Below are 20,922 nucleotides of genomic sequence, written 5' to 3'. Positions count from 1 at the left end.
GCTGTTTGGCGCCGAGATAATTAATCGTCCTGTTCACTACCGCTTCGAGTGGTAGGCGAAGGATGCTGCGGCTGCACGGTTTATCACGAAAAAGAATAAGGAACGAGTAAGGAGGAGGAAGAGAAAGAAAGAAAGAGAAAAAAGTGAATAGAGAGAAAGAGAGAGAGAGAAAGAGAGAGGTAGCGGCTTCCAGCAGACGAGCACTCAAATGAATTTGCTCGCTGGTGCGCGTTGTAAGAGACGACTACCTGCTCTCTACGATAACAGTTGACTTCCTCCGAGTCTTAGAAACGGGATTCGTGCCTACGCAGGAGCTGGATAAGGATATCTTTAGAGGCAGTTTTTATCGCTGAGAGTCAGGTGTGAATTGGGACCACTGGTGATTTGATCAAAGAGAACAAACCGCCAAATCGCAGAAAGAAGACAGTAGCCAGCAGATTAATCGATTAATCTCTTTTGTCGATTAGAAATATGTTACTTCCTTAACTTTTTAAGAGCTATGCTCTTGAATCTTTGGATTGATCCTCGAACTCAATCCTAAGGAAAAGAAACTCAAGTCAAGAGAAAGTCAAAATGACTTAATTTTGTTTCTTAAGGTTAATAAACAATCAAATTTTATTAAAAAATATTATTTTCACTTTCATGATGTAAAAATAAAGTTTATTAATTTTACTTTGACGTTCGCAAAAGTCAAAATGATTTTTGGTTAAAAAATTTGATAATTTATTGACGTTAAGAATAAAAATTAAATCATTTTGATTTTTTTTTTGTTTTCCTTGAGATGCCATGGATGAATCCTTATTTCGAGTAGATTTCGACTATCGTTAGTTATCATGTAAGCTAAGATAAATGATATTTCAGTTGTAACTTCTAAGTTCATTCCTAAATTAATATTCGAATCGATGTTTCGATGGAAAACGATGTTCATTTATCATAAATATAATATTAGAGATTAAACGATTTCTTTCAATTCTTTTTTGACAATATTTTCAATCGCAAAATGCTCACGCTCGAGACCAACCATTATGATGAGACATCTTCGACTCGTGAGAGCTACGATTTACATTCGATTTTAATCGGGCATGATGTAATCGAGCGCCTAAGCTAATGAACGAGGACTCGCCGCATTTGGCGCTCCGTTGAACACGCAAATTCGACGTAATGGCTATATTTAATTCGTCGACGTTAAATGGACGTTAAGATGAACCACCAGTTAATAACCATTTGTTCTTGCAATGGAATATTGCCAATGAAAAAAATAAGATAAAACGGCATGCGTCTTATTAAGATAATTTCAATAATTTGTCAATGTCGACTCTAATTTTTTTAATAAAAAAGTGATCATTATAATATTTATTATCCAAAGTCGTTTGAATATTAATATTAGACAATAATAATACGATTAAGTCTTAAAAAAGGATATCATCAAACTGATTTAACAACTTTATAAATTCTACTAGTGACTCGCAAATCACAAATATAAAATACAAAGAGCATTCAGCCACGCGCAGGATATTTTTTGTAAATGTCATATATTTAAAATTCTTACGTTAAAAATATAAATTATAGTCATTTCGGCCTATATAAACGAATAGTCTTCTATTCGCCTCGTAGAAGCAAGAATTTTTCGACAACATACACAAGCGTAGATTGTACTTGAATTAAAATTTATTCTTAATTTATACCTTTAATCTTATAACTAAGAATCATTGATCTTTTATTTATTTCAATTCTTTTAATCTTATGACTGCGAACTATTTTTATATATTATTTATATTGTATAGTGAAGGTGGCCTGATATGGGCCGAAACATCTATAATTTGTATCTTTAACGTAAGAATTTTAAATATATGACATTCTCAAAAAACATCCTGCGCGTGGTTGAATGCTCTTTGTATTTTATGATTTGTGATTATGTTTGTGAACGACAACTGGAAATACAAAGAGTAGGTATCTTTCATAGCGAGTACGGTCCTGAAACTAGCCGTTTCGTCCTTATAGGCACACGCAGAAGGCGGCAAGCGATATGTGGGGGCTTCATATAACAAAGATTCATCGGGACCGGTTTCGTATACCACCCTTTTTTACATTCTCCGCAGAGGCCCCGCCGAGCCACGGGTGTGAAAACCGACACCCACCCACTTGTTATTTTGTCAAACACGAGCGTTGGAAATTATAGGAATCATACGCTAACGCGCATCTTCTGAAACACTTTTGTGGCACAAATTGTTCCTAATCTCATGCACTGCGCTATACATAATTGCATAATGTAATGTGCACGTATAATCAAAATTATATGACATTATAACATTAATAATATATACAGCTGCGTATTACAAACAAATATATAATTTAAATGCATTATGATTTATTATGATATGTATCTCTTGATATAGAAAGATAATTAAAATATATGTTATATATTTTTTTATAATTATATATCTATATTAAAATATTTATCAAATTTGTAGACTAAGATTTTACTCCATCGATTAATTTATGCTTATTATTTTGAGTGGTAGAGAATTTCTCTGCGAATAGTGACGACAACGCGACGTAATGTGATGCAAAGCGCGTCTATCTAATAATAATGTCGCGAAATGATAGGAACACGCATATTACAACACCTACTTGTCGTTCCGCTAAACACGATCCAGAAAATTATAGGAATCACGTAGCGACGCATCTCCTCTCCGAGAGCTGGCTCGCGCGTCTCACGCCAAATTATTCTCGACTGCACGCTCGTGCTACATTTTATAACCGTCAATTAAACGTGACACCGGACAATTGCTGTTTGTGACCAATGTATCCTCCTGTATAATTCCGAATGGAAGCGCAAAATTTATAGTGATCAACCTCCCTCGTCCATTGCCGTATCTGTCGAAAGGGAGAGAATTATACGTGTTGTACCATTTTCTCAATCACACTGTCGTTCATCATTAATATCAATTGAAATTTAATTTTATCTGGAAAAAAAAAAAACGTTATATTCACGTGGAAAACTGTTTTGCTGCGATATCTAAATTTAGTTAAATATAAATACAGATCTGAAAATAATTTTATTGGGCTATCAAAGTAATAAAATGTAGAAGGTGCTCTCTCAAGCTGGTTGCTAGAAATGTGAAAATTTTTTACAGCTACAAAAAAATTTTACACATTCTAGCAACCAGTTTGAGAGAACGTCATACATTATTATTACTCATCATGTTTGAATTTCCTACATCGTTATTTTAATTGTTCAATAAAATTATTTTCAGATCTACATCTGTTTAAAGCTCAAGATACTTAAACAAAATCATTCTTTCCTTGTCTTTTTTCTGGGATTGAATTACATCGTCTACAACACGTTTCGGAAAATATTATTTCCCTTCCTTCGTAAATGCATTTGCCGGAGAACGATTCGACTTGATAGCCACGATGCACCTCGGCACGCTCGAGGGAATCGAAAATTGCAATGCGCGTGTGTAGGTGTTGCACCAATCTCGCTCGCTACTCGCAGCTGCGGTGCGATGGTTGCAACGATTCCGAGGCAATTGAACCGAGACGAAATGCACCGATCAGTGCAGCGGTCAGCCACAGCGATCATTTTCGATTCGGCCTCGAGAAGGATGTTTTGTGCATCGGTGAGAAAGATTCTACGGAAAATTTTAAATCATGGTCAAAGAGCACTGTGCCCGTTCCGACTCGTCCCATGAAATCGGATTAGCCTCATGGCATCTGACTTTTCGTCGCGCCATTTTTTTGCGTGTCGACTCATCACGTTCCTCGTATTTCTTTTCGTCCTACCTGTTGTGGACGATTTACTCAGGAATTTTTAACTTGAAAAGGAAACGACAAGATATCACGTTCTAGCCGTGCGGTCACGTTCTGCAGTCCGTTGTGACGAGATCACAAAGTCGCTCGGCGATCGCAAATACCACAAAGGATGCATGCTTTTCGTAAGATAACATCGAAGCCTTACAAATTCCTATTTTAATTCTCCTTTTTTTGTCTTCCCCAAATGTTAGTTGGAGTTAACTATTAAATTTGCCTGTTATTCAGTTAATAGAAAGAACGATTTTGCTGAAATATCTCTAGAAATTTAGTTAGATTTAAAAATAACTTTGTTGGATCATACATAAGAATAATTACGTAGGAAACTCAAGACGACGAGCAGTGCTATAAAAAATTTTGATGTTCTAGCAACCATCTTGAGCGTTCTACATTTAGTTAGAATAAAAATTTTGATTAAAATACAATTTATAAGTTAAAACATAACATAATTTTCGTATCAACAAAATTATAGTTGCCCATACGCAACATTTCTCTCAGTACGTCATTGAGATTAATTAACGATTTTAAAAACTTTATCGAAAGTGTATTATTTTCAGTCTCTTATTCTTAATACATAATTAATGTAAACAATTCTTATTGAGTAATCAATTTCAAAAACAGCCGAAAGAAATTATCACCAAAATTGAGAAAAAGTAAAAGACACTCTGTACATGTAAGGATACGAGATAAATAAATTATATATTCGCCACATTTTGAATTGGTCAGAGTATTTTTATTACGGGGCCACGAACGGGTTGACGGCAAAGAAAAATTCCGTCGGGTTCTAGCCATAACATTTTTCAGGACACGGTAAAGTCGTTCAGGATAGGCGCAGCATAACGTGGGGAACGTCAGGCATTTAATACCAGCTCGCCGCGCTGTCCGCATTCTCAGGTGACAAGCCTTTACAGCTCTCGCCGCTCGCCGACGCGAGCGTTTCTGCACCACTGTGGAAACTATAGCGCGCGTATACCCGATCCCCGGGTACCTACATACATGTCCATACGTGTGCCGAACAAATAAGGCACTTGTTAGGCGCTCCGAGGCTAGCGAGACTCGCAATAGCCCCGCGAGACGGGTTTTGCGGGCAGCCCTTTTGCCATAATCGGCAACACAATACCTGTCGCCGATCGTCCACAGAACTGTCCCCCTTTCCCCCCAAAGCCACAAATGTTCTTGCAAGTAGATCGCCATACGCGAAGAGAGTAACCGAGTCCTTCGTGCGTACGAAACATCTCCTATGTAGGTACTAACGCAATTTTGATTACTCACTGTTTCGCGAACATGAAATTCAATCCAGTCCTGAAAAGTTCTACTTCGGAAGTAAAATAGTAACAAATTAAAAAAGTATTTTGTTTAAATTTATTAAGATTATTTTCGTTTTTATTATCAGAAAATTATTTTATTCCGGTATTTTAATCGAGAAATTGATATAAGAATTATATTATATAGTTACGAAATACGTACATATTCGTGGTAATTCATGATGTTACGTGTAAAACTTTTACGAAGCGTATTCTGGATATACGTGCGCCTATTAAATGCAGCCACGTATACACCATGTATAGAATGAGCGAGTTTACATCACGCGTTTTCTGCGCACGCATTCCCGCGCCTGTCATTAACTTGCGTGCAACATTACGTATATTGCTCTCAAAAAATGTGTGCGTATTTCTTCCTTGTATGGTAAACTCGCTCAGGATGACTTGAAGAAGAAAGCCATGCTGAACGAGTTTACCAAAAGCCGAAACGTTCGATGGGAAATCAATTTATGTGGAATGTACAAGTAAATATATTTCGAACAAATATTTTTATGCCAACAACTGCAGTGTTCGCTCTCATTTGCCTTTCCTTTCATTAATACTTATTTTGAATATTGAGAGCTCAAGAAATTACCATTTTGTTATTTTTAAAAATGTCTATCATAATAATATACACTGTTAAAAATTTCACGAAATTTAATAACTTTTAAGTTACACCATTTAAATTTAATTTCATGACATTAAATTTAATGTATTTATAATGAAAAGTATATTTGTGTATATGTACATGAAATTTAATGTATTTTTCATGAAAATTTATAAAATTTAATGTACACATTCATTACATTTAAGTAACTATTGTAACTTAATTTTCAATTAAATCATTCATTACTTTTAATTTCGTTTATTATTAATTATAACCACGAGCTTTATTTACATGTAAAGAAAGCTCGTGGTTATCATTTCTAACAGTAGTTATATAGTAATTATGTAATAATATAGTTGTTGGAATTAGAAACATTGTACATTAAATTTAAAAAAAAATGGGATAAGTAGAACAAATATAAAAAAATAATTGTAAGAAAAATGATACCGAATCGATACAAGTACTAACTGCAACATTCAGCACAGACAATTATATATCTATTAAACAATAATAGAATTCTTTCAATTCAAATAACTAGACATATAAGGTGTAAATAATTTTATATTTTGTCTACTGCAGTAAATTTACGCTGAGACATGTTCAATCTTTTATATTTATAGGATTCTTAATTAAAAAAGGTTTTACTATACGAGTATGTTATGGAATAATTCATAAATTCATTAGTATTAAACAAGACATACCATAATAAAATAGTAGCAACAGTTCATTTTTTGGGATTTTATTACTTGTTTTATTTACTTAATAAAAAGCACAAGATTACTTCTCTGTCTTTTTCGTCTTTGCAGAAGCCTGCTGTGCTTTCATAACCTTATAGACGATCTTTTGTTCTTCGATTAAAAACGCACGCACAATCCTGAAAATCAGTGGAATTTGTTATAAATATTATATAAAATGTAAAACTTATTATAGGTTTATTTATTAAAGTAATGATTAATTCTGCTTTGAAAACAAATAACTGCTCTATCTAGTGTATCAGTATTTAAAATATAAATATTATAGGATGCTTTTATTAAATGTGTAACATATAGTTGATGTTTATTGAACAAATATTTAAAATATGAACAATTTAAAATGTTAAATACGTACCTTTCTTTTACACATTTGTGACAAAGAACTCCACCGTACACTCGCTTGACTGTTTTCTTACGTCTGCACATACGTGAACGCTCCATTGGTCTTGCAGGTTGGATACCCCTCAACTTGTCCTTACATTGTCCGCATCTTGGGATCTTTTTAGGTTTTTTCAGATATTGGTAAACTAATTTACCACCCGGCGTACGTACGCTATAAACAAAATTCATCTTAGTTAGTTCTTAATAATAATAACTCGCAAAATTTGCCAAGAAAAATTCACTTTAATATGACACTTTAATATGACATTCTAAATACTAGAATACAGATTAAATATTTGCAGTAATAATAGTTAAATAAATGTTGATAAAAGGAACAATTTAAGATTAATGTCACTGTGTGTAATACGTGTGAATTTTAAGAAATTTAAAGCAAGTGATCAAAACATAACCTCAAACTTTTAACAATATACCGCGATAAATATTGTCATTAACAAAATAAAATTCCTTTGCGAATAAAAGTTAATGAATTTTATCTGACATTATCATTTATTACTATTTGTGTAGATACTTACACACGCCTTCTGTTGCTTTTTGTGTTGTACGACAAGCGTCGCCGATAGGTTAGTCGCTGTACCATCTTGGTTCTGCAACGTTAATTACTTTGTTATTAAAAAAAATTGAATTATATAGAATTGTAAAGCATAACCGATCACCACAGATCTCTACGGAAGTCATATGACATTAATGCATCTTACGATTGATACACGCAACGTGGATATTATAAAATCGTATCAAAAATGCCACGAACCTTATCCGGATCCAAACGGAAGAGGAAACGGCATACTCCGAGAAGAGACGCTTTTACGCACGCATGGCAAATTATCTGGTGCTGCCATCTGTCTACAAAAATACGAGTTAATAATAATAATTAAGAATACTTACGATTGATATTCATTTATCGATAATAGAAAATTTTTATTAAAAATAAATAAATAAATAAAAATGAATAATTTTTTAAAAATATATTGTTATCATTCATTTTTTCTATGTAAGTAATAATTAGAAAGATTTATGTGTGTGTATATATATATATATAGTAATAAATATTAAATAGTAATTATATGTAATTATATTTTTCAAGCACCAATGCGAAAAACAATATTACAAAAAGACCTTTTTGTAATTTATAAATTAAAATTAGTGCTCCGCAAAATTTTTACCAACAGAGCACTCCAAGATGTCACTACTAGCTTCTTTCGCTGCAAGGCTTTGCGATTATTTACGCTCAAATATAAAATGTTTTTCTATAAATAAAAAAATATGTATATATATATATATATATATATATATATATATATAATATATGTAACTTTCTTTAGTTTAGAAGTTTCCAATTTTCCAAAAACAAGCACTTTTTTTTTACATTTATAATGAGTTCTCTAGAATTATTATAATTAACTCTGTAGCGATCAATTTCAAAAGAAATGATATAGAAATATTACTATTATCGAAATTATATATTTTATTCCGTTATACTAGCAATAATTATATAATGGCGCGTTAACAAGATGCGAGGATAGAGAAGGAACAAGCCGGGTCGCGATTTACATCGTATAAGGTATATTATTTATTATATCTTATGTACATTCAACATCGTCTTGACAACACCATAGGAAAAATTGTTTTTAGACACGTTCCAAAATTTGTCGACAGTAACTCCTTGCTCGCGCTTCTTTTTCCCCCCTTTGCATTTTTCTTTATACAATGAATCGAAGACACACGGAGGTGATTCGCTTAACCAATTTTTTTTTTATGAAAACTCAGCTCGGCGAGTATATAAATTATCGTACGTATGTGTGTGTGTGTGATGATTACGCGATGCGTGTGTGTCTGTCTTTCTTTCTGTGAATTATGTATAATATATGGGACGGTACCTGTGTGTAATGCTTTACTTTTCCTCGTAGATTTTCGTTTTTCGAAGCAGGTACTTTGACAGAGTTCGCTGTAAAGAGAGTCGTGGAAAGTAAAAATAAAAAAAAAAGAAAAAGAAAACAACGCGCTCGGTAAGTCATTTAATTAACGCTTAACTAAACATAATATAATATAATTAGTTGCGTACAGATTCGATACAACGTTCATATTTATCACTGTAACTGTAGCTTCGTTTCACCTTCTTTTTACAAGACAGAGTTCACTCGGAAACTCTAGAAATAGGGGAAGAATATGTCGCTCTGCCCTATAATAATAATAGATAACTTATGATAATTAGAACATTTTGCAATTTAGTCAGATCTCTAAGAAATAAATAAGGTATTCTTTTTTTAATAAATAATAGTAGAGTTATAAAATCGATTACACAGGATTAAGCGAGAGGCAATTTTCTTTCCTCGCCGCTTGCCGTTCTCGCTTTCTTTCTTTGCCGGCAAATTGAAAAAAAGAAGCGCTAAAGAGAAAAACAAAAATTCACCGCAACGGAGACACTCGAGCGAATTGAAGTAATTTTGATTTTTCAGGTTTTTTCCTGATGCTCTTTTCTCTCCGATCTCGTTTCTCTGAATAAAGTTTTATATGTATATGATTCCTGATAAAAAGTCCATATTTAATTAAATATAAATATTAAATACATATATATGTAATTATATATAAAAAATATGTTTTCTTTCTTTTCTCTCTATAATCTCTGGTCATACATAGAAAAAATAATAAAAATTGAAAAATTATTAGGATAACTTTTGCATTGTGTTTTTTCACAAAAAGTGAAGCTTGCGAAAATAAAAAATTATCCATATAAAATCATATATGATATAAAATTGTATACAAAATTACATATAAAATATTATATAATGTAATTGCAATTTTACTTTTTGAAAAAAAACAAATACAAAACAATACAAAAGTTATTTTTTAAATTATTTTTTCTATACATAGACAGAAATTATACAAACAAAATTATACAAAAGAAAACATATAGACATATCTTATGTACATGTATCTACTTATATTTAATGATATGAACTTTTTGAAGAAAAACTAAAACGTGTAACATGAAGTATGATTGAAAACTTTGAGAGCGAATAGAATAAAATTTCGTTCCTTTCTAAGGAAAGAAAAAAAAAAGTAGATTGGGAACGATCCTAAGATTTCTACAGAGAAATCGAGGAAAACAAAAGAAAAATCGGAGAAGTCCTACGCGACGTACCTCGCTCTCACCTAATATATTTTCGATTTCGTATATTTTCTCTCCCCCTGTGCCTAACAGTAGCCATGTGTGTGTTTCTGTGTGATATTGATAGAGCTCTATGAAATCTAAATATCGAAATTAACGGCATTCGTAAAACTTCAGGTCGCACTCGCAGACTCATCGCTAAAACACAGACAATTACAGCTTGAGAAAGTTCTTAAGACCTTTTTCTCCCGTCCGCGGGATCCCGGCCGAATTATTACCGAAGTTATTACAAACGAGATTATGGCGCAAATTCGCCTAATGCGCACGACTCTCCTTTCTTCCGTTTCCCTTTCGGCCGGGATCCCGTATAATCTCGCCTTTTACGTTTTATCATACCTTTTTTCTCGTTTAATCTTTAATACGAACATTTAGGAAGATAGCGCTATCGATAATTAATATTTTCTGAAATTTGTTAACATTCTCTATATAAAAATCTGCATTTGGGTATTCACTTATTGCTTCATAATCGTCGCCGTTCTTCGGTAGCCTTCTCTCTCTTTTTTTTTTCTTTTTGTTTTTCCTAAGGGAGATTTTTACCTCGCCGCGCGGCCTTCCGCGATGCTTTTCGCTCTTCCCTTCCGTTTCTTCGCTGATACGTGCGCGGAAGGAGGTACGGCGAGTCGAAAAACACCAGAGCGTATTTCGACATTCCTCGCTCGCGGTATGACTTCGAGCAACATTTCGTTTACGAGGGAAGCATCGTTGGATCGCGCTACGAGATAGAAGCGATCGATTTTAATTACCGGTCTAGCGCTTCGCTGGGGCGAGACTTTCGCCTCTTCTTTGATTAAAGGGAGGAGAATTGGTTGGGACTGTGCGAAAGATGTTCGCTTTGTCGTTGTCTTGTATCTTGTCGAACGCGAGAAATCTCGCCTCCCAAAACACGCCTTCCGCTTCTGTCGCGATCCAACGTCGCCTCGATATACATCGTAGACTATATTACTAACGTTAAACCGTTAAATTAGAAAATAAAAGAATTTCTCCGTGGCTCGCCGGACTCACTTGGAAGCTGTTTAATTAATCTCACGCGCAATATTTTCGTACGCATATGTCTGCCGCTCCGTTGGTCTCTTTTTAAGATAAGTCGCCGGTAACGTGTGTGTATCCCGGGTATAATGTATCGCGACCCGGGATGCAGTCTTTACGATTACGGATGTAACGAGATACAAAGCAAGCCTCTCGTCCCCTCTATCTTTCTGTCTGTCGTCCTCTAAGGAAAGGAAACGGTATTCCCTATTATGGATACATGTATATTGGAATGGACGTTGCTTCGCGAGGAAACTCCTCGGTCGGACTGTAAAAATCAAAATAGTGTTACCTCGTGAACGCGCGTGCCTCGTATCAGTCGCACGCGTCGTCGCTCGCGTATACGTGAGTATTTTGTCCGCATATCTTACACCATCCGACTTTACATTTCATTTTCTCTTTACGTTATTCTCTTTTTCCGGCTGACTTTTCCCTTTTGTCGTACGCTACAATCCGAGGACAGAATCGAAGATCAATCAGAGTAATTTCAACTTGATCTCGAGTAACGACGCACGCGAGGATGTCCCTTCTTGCGCTTGCATTGCATTCTGCGATAATGTTGATATGTTAACGCATTGCTCGCTAATAAGGGACGCGTTTGAAATCGTTTTTTCTCACGCCATGTCCTCCTTTGCTTTCCGACGCGAACGGATGTCTCTTATGCTTTTTCCTACATAGAGAGTTTTACTCCCGTTCGTCCCTTTTCACAGTGTAGTATTTATAACACAATATCTATTTATATGTATATGTATATATAGAATGATTCGTGATCGCACGCTCGTGTACATATAAATATAGCGCGAAAAATGGATCGCGGCAGATTCTCGTCACCGATGCAATTTCATTCAAACTCACATTCACGCGTCCGCTCATTTTCCATTCGTTTATCCCGTGTCACGCAGTCTCGCGCTAAAATAACTCTTGCACACTCGCGTTGGCACATATTCGCTTCGTTCGTTTCGCCGTTTGTCATTATAATCGAAAGGTATACCTATATATAGGCCGCGCGTGTACGACGTTTCCATATAGGTAATGCAAAGGCATAAAGTTGTAATTTAGCGTAAAGAGTAAACATTCGCCCTTGTTCTCGATCGTGTACATTACCGAGACGACATACGCGTAATAGTGTAATGCACTCGCTACATTCACTACACGAAATAATGAACCTACTAGCTGTTGTCACGCTACCGATTTCGGAAACTATTACGATCCAATTTTTGGTACAGTTCCCTCGTGATACGGTCAGTTTTCCTTGTCAGATGCGTATTGCTATGTCGATTGTTATAGACAAACACGTAACTTTAATATACTTAAGAAAAGAGGCCAGGAACAGACATATTCGAACGACATTTAGGCCGATATGTTCGCCGTTCAATGTTCTATATATCGCAGATGCATACCTACTAAAATGAGCTGCCATTCAGTACAAAATGTTACAAAACCTAACAAGCGCGATAATAGAATAGTAAAAAAAAAAAACGAATTCGGCTGTAAATCTCAAATGAAAGTCTCCGAAAAAAAATATATAGTGTATACAAATCAACAGTTGTTATACAAATACTTTAAACTAAAAGGAGAACATTCATAAGTAATGAAAGATTTCGCGGCAGTGATTACAGGGCTCGTTTATTTCCGTCAGTCTGATCTTTAGATAGATCGATCACCGAAACGGCCTAGGAAATGAAAGAGTATTGGCGCTCGTTGTTCGTGTGGGAGAGTATGTTTACATTGATCCCATTAAGACTCTTTCACGGTGATTTTTTAAGAATCACATTCTGAAACGAGCTTCGTGAATGATCCGTTCCCGTAAGGCGTTAGATTTCTTTGACACTTACAAGTCGCGAAAGTTTCGCAATAGGTGTATCGTTCTACATGTTGAGTAAAAGTCGTTGCACTTTATATGCGAGATGGCGAATGCGTGGTCCTTGTAATCCCTCTCTTTGAGAGGAGTCGTAAATGCGAAGAATGGATTTCCTTTCGACTCTCGCTAACATGGAATGTCTGCAGCACGAATGCTTTGAATCTCTCGATTAAAGTGAGACGATGTTCGCGTATCGTTTCGGAGGTATCATGAAAGCTTTGCCTCGAATCAACCCTCAATTAGTTCAACGGATCTATTTGCGCGCGAAGAAATATTCTCTCGAGGACATCGTCGCTCTGACTAGGTAATCACGAGTCCTAGATGGAAGGGTTGTCGTCTCGCTTCTCGCGGAGGCGATGCGTCGGGGCGCCTCGAGTTTGTGAGATCCATAGGGATAGCGATGTTCCGTGCCGATCAGCCGATTTCTACATACGATCCGTTCGCGGGATTTGAGGTCGCGGTCATGGTTACACGAGGAAACCCTGCGAAGTAGCAGACATTTGCGCCCGCAATGCCGTCACGCTGTTCATGATCTTCTTCTGATGTCCTACGAGCGTTATGCCGAGGGCCGTGAGCTCCTGGACGGTGACGCGCGCTGCTGCCTCCAACGTCGTCACGCCCGCCCGCTCAAAGCTCTCTGCGTATCGTGACATCTTGATGGAAGCTAGCCACTCGCTGACGGAATTCAATTGCGTTAGATCCACCGCATCTGGCGCCAGTGGATTTGTGCCCCTGTTAAAAACAACAAAGTAAGAAATATCTCTTTGTGCGCGAATGAATAACGTTCACAGTGGGGAGGAGTACGAAGAAATTAAGGTAGGTATATGAGATTTCAGAATTTTTTAAAATTCTTTCGCTATCCAAATACATTCACATTCGCATAATTCAAATGTATGTTTTGGATTTGCTCACTTGCTATCGACTACGCCACAAGTTAATGACAAAGAAGCTAAAAATGAAATAAAGAAGATGATAGTTCGGCTGCAGATCACTCAACGTTTCATCGATGTTGAAGTTATTAGGTGTTGGAATTAATTCGTAGCGTTTTACAAGTGATGGGAAGTACTTTCATTAATGTATTTTTTAATGCTCATGTGAAATAAATAACATTCTTTCATTAAAAAACGCTACGAATTAATTCCAACACCTAATACTAATGTCTTCGTTATTTCATAGGATATCGGGTTACAAAATACTATGTGTGGAATATCATTTCATTAATGATATATTCTTAAATTGATCGAAATTATATTTTACTTCTATATAAATTATACTATCAGTATGTATTATTGGCTGTAAAACGTAATTGTATCTTGACTTTACGTACATGAAGAAGAGAGACATATACAAATGTTTGATGATATACATACAAATGTTTAGATATTACATATGTATAAATTATAAAAGGCATCTTAAACATGTAAAATTATTGTCACGTCGATTATTGGGATAGAAAGAATAAATCAATAAAAGTTCATAAATTTAAATTCTAGAATATCTGTGAAAAAATCTAAAATGATAATTCAATTGATATATATATTTATTTAATAAATTTTTAAGGATAGATGTATAAAACGGGACTTAACTAATATGTATAAATTGGTTATTTAAATATATACAGTATACTCCTAAATAGGTTTTTTATGAATATACATATATGTGTAATATTTGATCGGCTATAAATTATAAATTACGAATTATACATTTTGAAAAATAAACATAATTGATGTATATATACGATTAATTTGTAAGTTTGGTTCACTTTTTTTGTACAATGTTATGTACAGGCGTTACAAAACTTAAATACCGATACATACATCCAATTTTTCTTCGGCTCAATAATAATTATATAATATATAAAAATAAAAATTAAAAAAAATAACTATCATAATAAACATAATATTACTGACATTAAAAATATCAAAATAATAATATTAATGTGTTAATATATTATTATTAAAAATATGAGAATATTATACTAATATAATATTAATAATACTAATATGTCAATAATAATAATAAAACACAAATACCGCAAAAAAAGTAATACAAGTACTATGACGACACAATGGCGATGTAATGACAATAATGAGGATAATAATAACGCAACTGTTAACAATAGTATTGTTGACGAGATGTATCATATGTAATGTGTTAATGATACATAATTTACAGTTTAGGTACATGTACACGTGAACGGATTACGGTGCATATGAAGGCAAGCAGTGCAACACAAACTAAGAGGTTTACCAAGCATGGAGACGGCTGTCTACATGACGGCGATATTTCATTACTATGTCAAAGAAGCAGAGAGAACGTGAAAGCACAGTCAGCATAATCAAATCATTGAAATGTTAAAGGGCGAATTCTGTGTTATCTAGGGCGAAACAGAAACGATTGAGCTTCGTTCTTCTGCGCTTCTTTTTTTCTTTTTTTTTCTCTCATCCATAAATAGGATTCAGTGTGTGGGAATGCCGCTTTTAATTCTCTTTTCTTATTTTCTTTACCTGTTTCTCAAATGCACGTTGGAAGATTCCGATGAGGCGGGTGAGGGTGAGGGTGGACCACCCCTTTCTCTGATTCTGACAATTGTTAGCATTTGTTAGTGCGATGAAGGTCATACTAGATGTGTGTTTCTATCTGCAGGCTAGTTTCAATCTATTTGGCTTTGAATTTTATCTCTTTTTTTATCGTTCGCCGATACGAATACCTTCACGTTTATCTTTTACAAACAGCTTGGAATAATTTTAAGCTTTTTACAAATGCATTTTATGTTGAATCTCAAAAATACAAAAAAAAAAGACAAATTTAGCGTGATTGATATTTCAACATGATTATGAAAAAATTTCGGCAAATCGCTTTTATTCCTATTTATTCCTATCATTGGATAAATGCCTCACCTCCGGCCTATAAATGTTGCGACAAGTTTTTAATGTAATATTTTCAGAGGACGTAAAGAGAAATAGCCTAATAGCAAATTTTGTAATCAATGAATTACGTAAATTAATCATTTCTGTTACAATGGCGTTGTTTCATCATACTCTATAGAAATAGTTTAGAAATTAATGTTATGATTACAATATTTCTTGATGATTCATGGATGCAGAAATATGACCTAATACCGTTAATTGTTAATTATATTGTTTTTCATTTAATATATTACGTATAAAAATACTATTCTAAAATGGTCAACCGGTTGCACGCGTGCTGTACATATATATGTTAATAAATCTTTCGCTAAGATAAAATCGAGTTTTAATAAATTACACGATAAGTACTTATATCGATTTAATGTATGATATATGGGGTGTCATAAGACTATGGCTGTTCTTTTGAGCAATTTGTTATATATAGGCGAATTTTTTCCCATCGAAAACTTTATCTTATCGAGTCCAATTAAAGAATTCGCAGTCGAAAGAAATGGCGTTAGTTTTGGGACACCCTTAGTAAATGTATGCGTGTGATTTTGTGTTTTTTTCTTTCTTTCTTTTTCTTTATGCGTATATCAATAGCAATGATAATGAAAGCTATGATGATTAATATAGAATAATGAGAACACTTTAAAGATTCTAGTTGCTTTTACGCACACCACGTTTATTTGCCTTTTATTCTCTAAGCTCGCGTTTAAATCTATATTGCTATTCGATGATTGAATTTATCCTTCATAAAATTTGGAAACACTCTTAAACTTTCAATTTATATCTCGGTACAATTTTAATTGATAATATATGCTCTAACTCTGTATGGTAAAGTTTATTGCTTAGTTCAACATGAAGAAATTCTCTGTATCGTCTAACATATATATCTATAGCTACATCTTCGCATTTGTCGATAATTCGTAGTAAAAAGACTGGAGAAGAAATTCTTTTACGACGGTACTACTCTTGTACATACAGTTTATAGCACTCCGATAATATATTATCGGCTGCATTATACCTCTATTTTCGTCACATCTACTATTCCATCTGACACGACTTGGATTATATTTTTTTTTTACTATTTCGCTGGAAGAGCGCCTACGATTTCTCTACGACTAACGCAATCATAAAAGATAATGCGAATCGTAACGATTTAGAATGCAGTCTTTTGAGTTTACGTCCGGTTTAAATGCCAGGCGTTAATTCTGATGGCTAGAAAGACGGGCGGAAATGATGATAATGATGATGGTGATGCTCTTGCTCGTTTTAATTCGAGTGTAATCATTCTCAGCCGAAATGAGAGAATGGAACCCAGTTGGGATAGGTGAGCGGTGATTGTTGGTGTGGCAATGCGTGTGTTGCTGCGTGTGTATGATAGTGTAAGCTACGGCCGGCTCCTGGTGGCATTACTGGAACGGCAATCGCTGACTGGGCTTGTTGATGGGCCTGATGGCCGACTATGTCTACGAACGGGCCCGCCGTACCCGCGACTGGGCCTGGTGGCATCGCAGCCGCCGCAGCCTGAGCGGCAGTATGGCTTGTGACATAGTACGGATTGTGTGCAGGCGGCCTCACGCTGTAGGCGATGGTTGTTGTTGTCGTGGACGATAGTTGTCGCAGTTGCGTTGCAGTTGCAGTAGTTCGTAGTCAGGTACCAAAGGACACCACAAAACCAAAAGCACAAAGAATTAGCCCAGGGGGAAAAAGAGGCGAAACGAAGGAACAGGAGAGAAACCAACGAGATTTCCAAATGCGAATTTTATATTGCGTCCCATTGGCATTTAGAGATAAAACGCGAACCGATAAGTCGCTCTACGAACAAAAGATACATGAAACAATAATAAAATAATATAATGTTTTCTTTCATGCCAATGGAATATTCGGAGAATCTGAGGGAGGAGGCTTACCCATTTCATTGCGATTACAAGTTTCTTGTAGGAAACATAAAATTACAGTTAGATAATTTGCTATATAAACGAATTTTTATGTAGTAGATATTTTATACACTCGATTGTAGCAAAACTCAATTTTATCGAAACCAGTGAAAGAGAACAGCAGCACAAAGTACAAAATTAGCCCCCTGTTAAACATAGCTGCATCTTGTAAAGAATAATTGAAATGCGAACAATAGACTCAAGAAGTGTAGAAATGATAAGCAGCAAAAGCAATTGGAAGCTCTGTTGAAGTCGTCGCATAATGCATGGTCTCGACTAGATCCCCGAAACACGATAAAAGTACGCAGACGACGTAGACTTTCGTCCATAAATTAATTTTCCTGCTAACTAACTCTGGAAACCTCGCTTGGCCAAATGTATTTTGAAGCATAAAGCAGTATCGTTTATAAGATGTGACTCTTTGATATTAAAATAGCGAGGAGATATGCAAAGTGTATACTATAATGAGAAAGAAGAGAGATTCAAATTTTCAAGGCAAATCTAATAATTATTTTGCTCTCTTCTTTTCTCGTGCGTGTCGGAAAATGAATGTCAAAATAGCATAGACGCAGTAGAAAATTTTGAGAACTGTTACCTAGGGGATATGCCGAGAGAACTACTTAAAAAAAAAAAAAAAAATAAATAAATAAAAAACAGAAAAAGCACGAACATAAAAAGCAAGTATAACGCAGTCCAGTATGTGTAGCCTGCTTCCAGTAATGCCAATCAGGTCGAAGTGTCACGATGGCGCGAATACGTATGCGAGTATGCAGACATTGGTATGCTTCCTTTTGAATACATATGCACATTATATATGTATATACGATTGTAGAATTGTGCGGGACGTCATACATCAATGAGCCACAATGCCAAATCCCATAAGTGGCATGAAACGGATGTAGCATGATCCACGCGTGAGTATTTCGGCAAATGAATGAAAAATAATTATTAGCTGTCGAGAGAAATTAATTTATGGACACGATATATAAGTCACGTAGCATGCGGCATGATTCTTATTAAGATATTAATGAACGAGCGACTCAATGGGAGATAAAAATGAAAAGAAAAAGAACAAGAAAATGTCAATGAAACAATGATAACTATTTGCGAACGTGCGCTTGAAGCAAATTTCATTCGTTGTATGCCGATTATACACATTCCGTCATATTTCTTTGATTTACATTGTATGATAATAATTACGTTGCTAAACGCTTGATTCATGAAATGAATTTCCTAATATTATACTATTTTTGTGATTAACATATCCTAAAAAATCGTTTCCTATTACGTATCGGTATTTGACGATTACAGTGATAAGTGAGCGCTTTTACCTGTTCTGAGCGATTTTTCTCAGTGTGTCCGGACTTCGTATGAGCTTGTCCAAAGTCTGTGTGAGATTGGCGAAGGTCGGCCGATGGGTGCGCTCCTTCTGCCAGCAATCGAGCATCAACTGGTAGATAGCCTCCGGACAATCCATCGGCGCTGGAAGCCTGTAGCCTTTCTCGATCGATTTTATCACATCTTGATTCGACCAGTTCCAGTACGGCCTCTCGCCGTACGACATCACCTCCCAACATACGATACCCATACTCCAAACGTCGGAGGCGCTCGTGAATTTACGGAACGCTATCGCCTCCGGTGCTGTCCACCGTACCGGAATTTTACCGCCCTGAATATAAATGGTAGATTAATCGAGCAAGAAATTATAAATATATATTCGAGTCTTATAAGTCATTGGCTTGTATTAATTTTGATTTTGCAACTTAAATCTGCTCACCCTGGTCGTGTAAGCTCCTTCTGTGGCACTCTCGATCTCTCTACTGAGCCCAAAGTCGGCGATCTTGCAAACCAAAGCAGCATTGACTAACACGTTTCTCGCGGCAAGATCGCGGTGCACGTAGTTCATCTCCGCGAGATACTGCATGCCGCTGGCGATGCCACGCAGCATGCCCACCAGCTGGAGCACTTGGAACTTGCCGTCGTTCGCGCGCAAGAAAGTGTCCAGGCTACCGTTCTCCATGAATTCCGTGATGATCATCACCGGATTGCTCTTTGTCACCACGCCTTGCAGGAATATCACGTTGGGGTGTTCGAATTGGCCCATTATCGACGCCTCTGTCAGGAAATCATTACGAGCCTTGTCTGCGGAGCCTGGTTTCAGGGTCTTTATGGCCACATCTATTTCCGTCCGTCCGTCGGGAGGCAATTTCAATTTCCCTCGGCAGACATCGCCGAACTCTCCGCCACCTGTGGTCGCAAAAAAAAAAAAATCGTTCAGAATATAATCAAATTACTAAAATGATCTTATTTGATAACCGTTCGTGATACCATATAATAATATACAAAATCGCACCTATAATGGCTTCTATCGTGATATATCCGGCGTCAATCTCTCGGGCAAATTCGCGTACCGCCTGATTCGGGTCCTCGTAGGTGTGAGGATCCACATAACTCCTTGCACCTGCACCGCCTGCGCTGCCTGCGCCCGCCGCGGCGACCCCCACTGCAGGTGTGAACAGCGGCGTGGTCACTGCAACGTCACGAAAACAGAGTTCATTATATTAACACGAGGGCCGGTGGTGCGAAATTTTGACAGAACTCTAGACCGCGCGTCCCAACATTCGCTCTATCGCTCGGCCAACCGTGTCAAATCCCGCAAAAAAGAAACACTCACACATTCTCTCTCGTCAACGAGTTTAAAATTTCCAAAAAACAAGACACAACCAAGAAAGCCAAACGCAGGTGGATTCTAAAATATGTCTCTTCTCTTTTTCAGTCCCACTTTAGTGAAAGAGTCTTTTTTTTTTACTTGTATGTGTTTATCTAGCTTAAAATCTGGTGTGTTTAATGTCGAACGGCGGTATCTATGTATGCTAGAAAAAATTCGCGCATAGTCAAAATGCACAATTTTTGCATGCTAAATTATTTTGAAGATTATTGCGATATATCCGGAAAACTCGGTGATTTTTTACACCGCTCGTTCCAGATGCTTCGGACGATTCAAACAGTCTCCCTCTCGTTGATTTTTACAATCTTCTTTCACACCAATTTAGTTTCTATTTGAGCCGTCTCGGAACATCCAAGTATTTTGCATATATCATGGTAAGAAGAAAGACGATCGCGAAGCACGATCGCTTGAAGA

The 20,922-nt window shown here is 36.0% G+C and overlaps 2 protein-coding genes across 17 annotated transcripts in view; both read right to left on the bottom strand.

The window, feature by feature from the left end:
* Window positions 1-6,444: 6,444 nt before the first annotated feature.
* LOC105143489 (large ribosomal subunit protein eL34) lies at window positions 6,445-7,730 on the bottom strand. Its single transcript, XM_011051854.2, has 4 exons — window positions 7,624-7,730; window positions 7,388-7,459; window positions 6,829-7,026; window positions 6,445-6,595 (listed from the first exon to the last, which is right to left on the bottom strand). Exons 2-4 carry the CDS (start codon window positions 7,450-7,452, stop codon window positions 6,499-6,501), a joined length of 360 nt encoding a protein of 119 aa, XP_011050156.1. The 5' UTR covers window positions 7,453-7,459; window positions 7,624-7,730; the 3' UTR covers window positions 6,445-6,498.
* Window positions 7,731-8,418: 688 nt separating this feature from the next.
* Window positions 8,419-20,922, bottom strand: part of Eph (Eph receptor tyrosine kinase) — a 107,574-nt gene continuing 95,070 nt past the window's right edge. For 10 of the 16 annotated variants that reach the window (XM_087410752.1, XM_087410753.1, XM_087410751.1 and 7 more), the window contains 4 exons: window positions 20,134-20,310; window positions 19,558-20,027; window positions 19,112-19,449; window positions 15,347-17,422 (listed from right to left, as the gene is read on the bottom strand). In XM_087410752.1, the coding sequence (XP_087266878.1) occupies window positions 17,134-17,422; window positions 19,112-19,449; window positions 19,558-20,027; window positions 20,134-20,310 (1,274 nt within the window). In that variant the 3' untranslated portion in view covers window positions 15,347-17,133. Of the gene's footprint in view, window positions 13,661-15,346; window positions 17,423-19,111; window positions 19,450-19,557; window positions 20,028-20,133; window positions 20,311-20,922 lie in introns of those variants that run through there. The other 6 variants (XM_087410758.1, XM_087410764.1, XM_087410765.1 and 3 more) reach the window with 3 other exon arrangements.

Source organism: Acromyrmex echinatior, chromosome 10 (assembly GCF_024713525.1).
Source record: "Acromyrmex echinatior isolate Ae372 chromosome 10, ASM2471352v2, whole genome shotgun sequence".
Lineage (NCBI taxonomy): Eukaryota > Metazoa > Arthropoda > Insecta > Hymenoptera > Formicidae > Acromyrmex > Acromyrmex echinatior.
This window is presented reverse-complemented; position numbering and strand designations above follow the sequence as displayed.

Coding starts and splice junctions, on each gene's coding strand:
- LOC105143489 (XM_011051854.2), bottom strand. CDS start 7,452: ATGGTACAGCGACTAACCTATCGGCGACGCTTGTCGTACAACACAAAA. Junction 7,027..7,387: donor AAAAGCAACAGAAGGCGTGT/GTAAGTATCTAC, acceptor TTTTGTTTATAG/CGTACGTACGCCGGGTGGTA. Junction 6,596..6,828: donor CACAAATGTGTAAAAGAAAG/GTACGTATTTAA, acceptor ACTGATTTTCAG/GATTGTGCGTGCGTTTTTAA.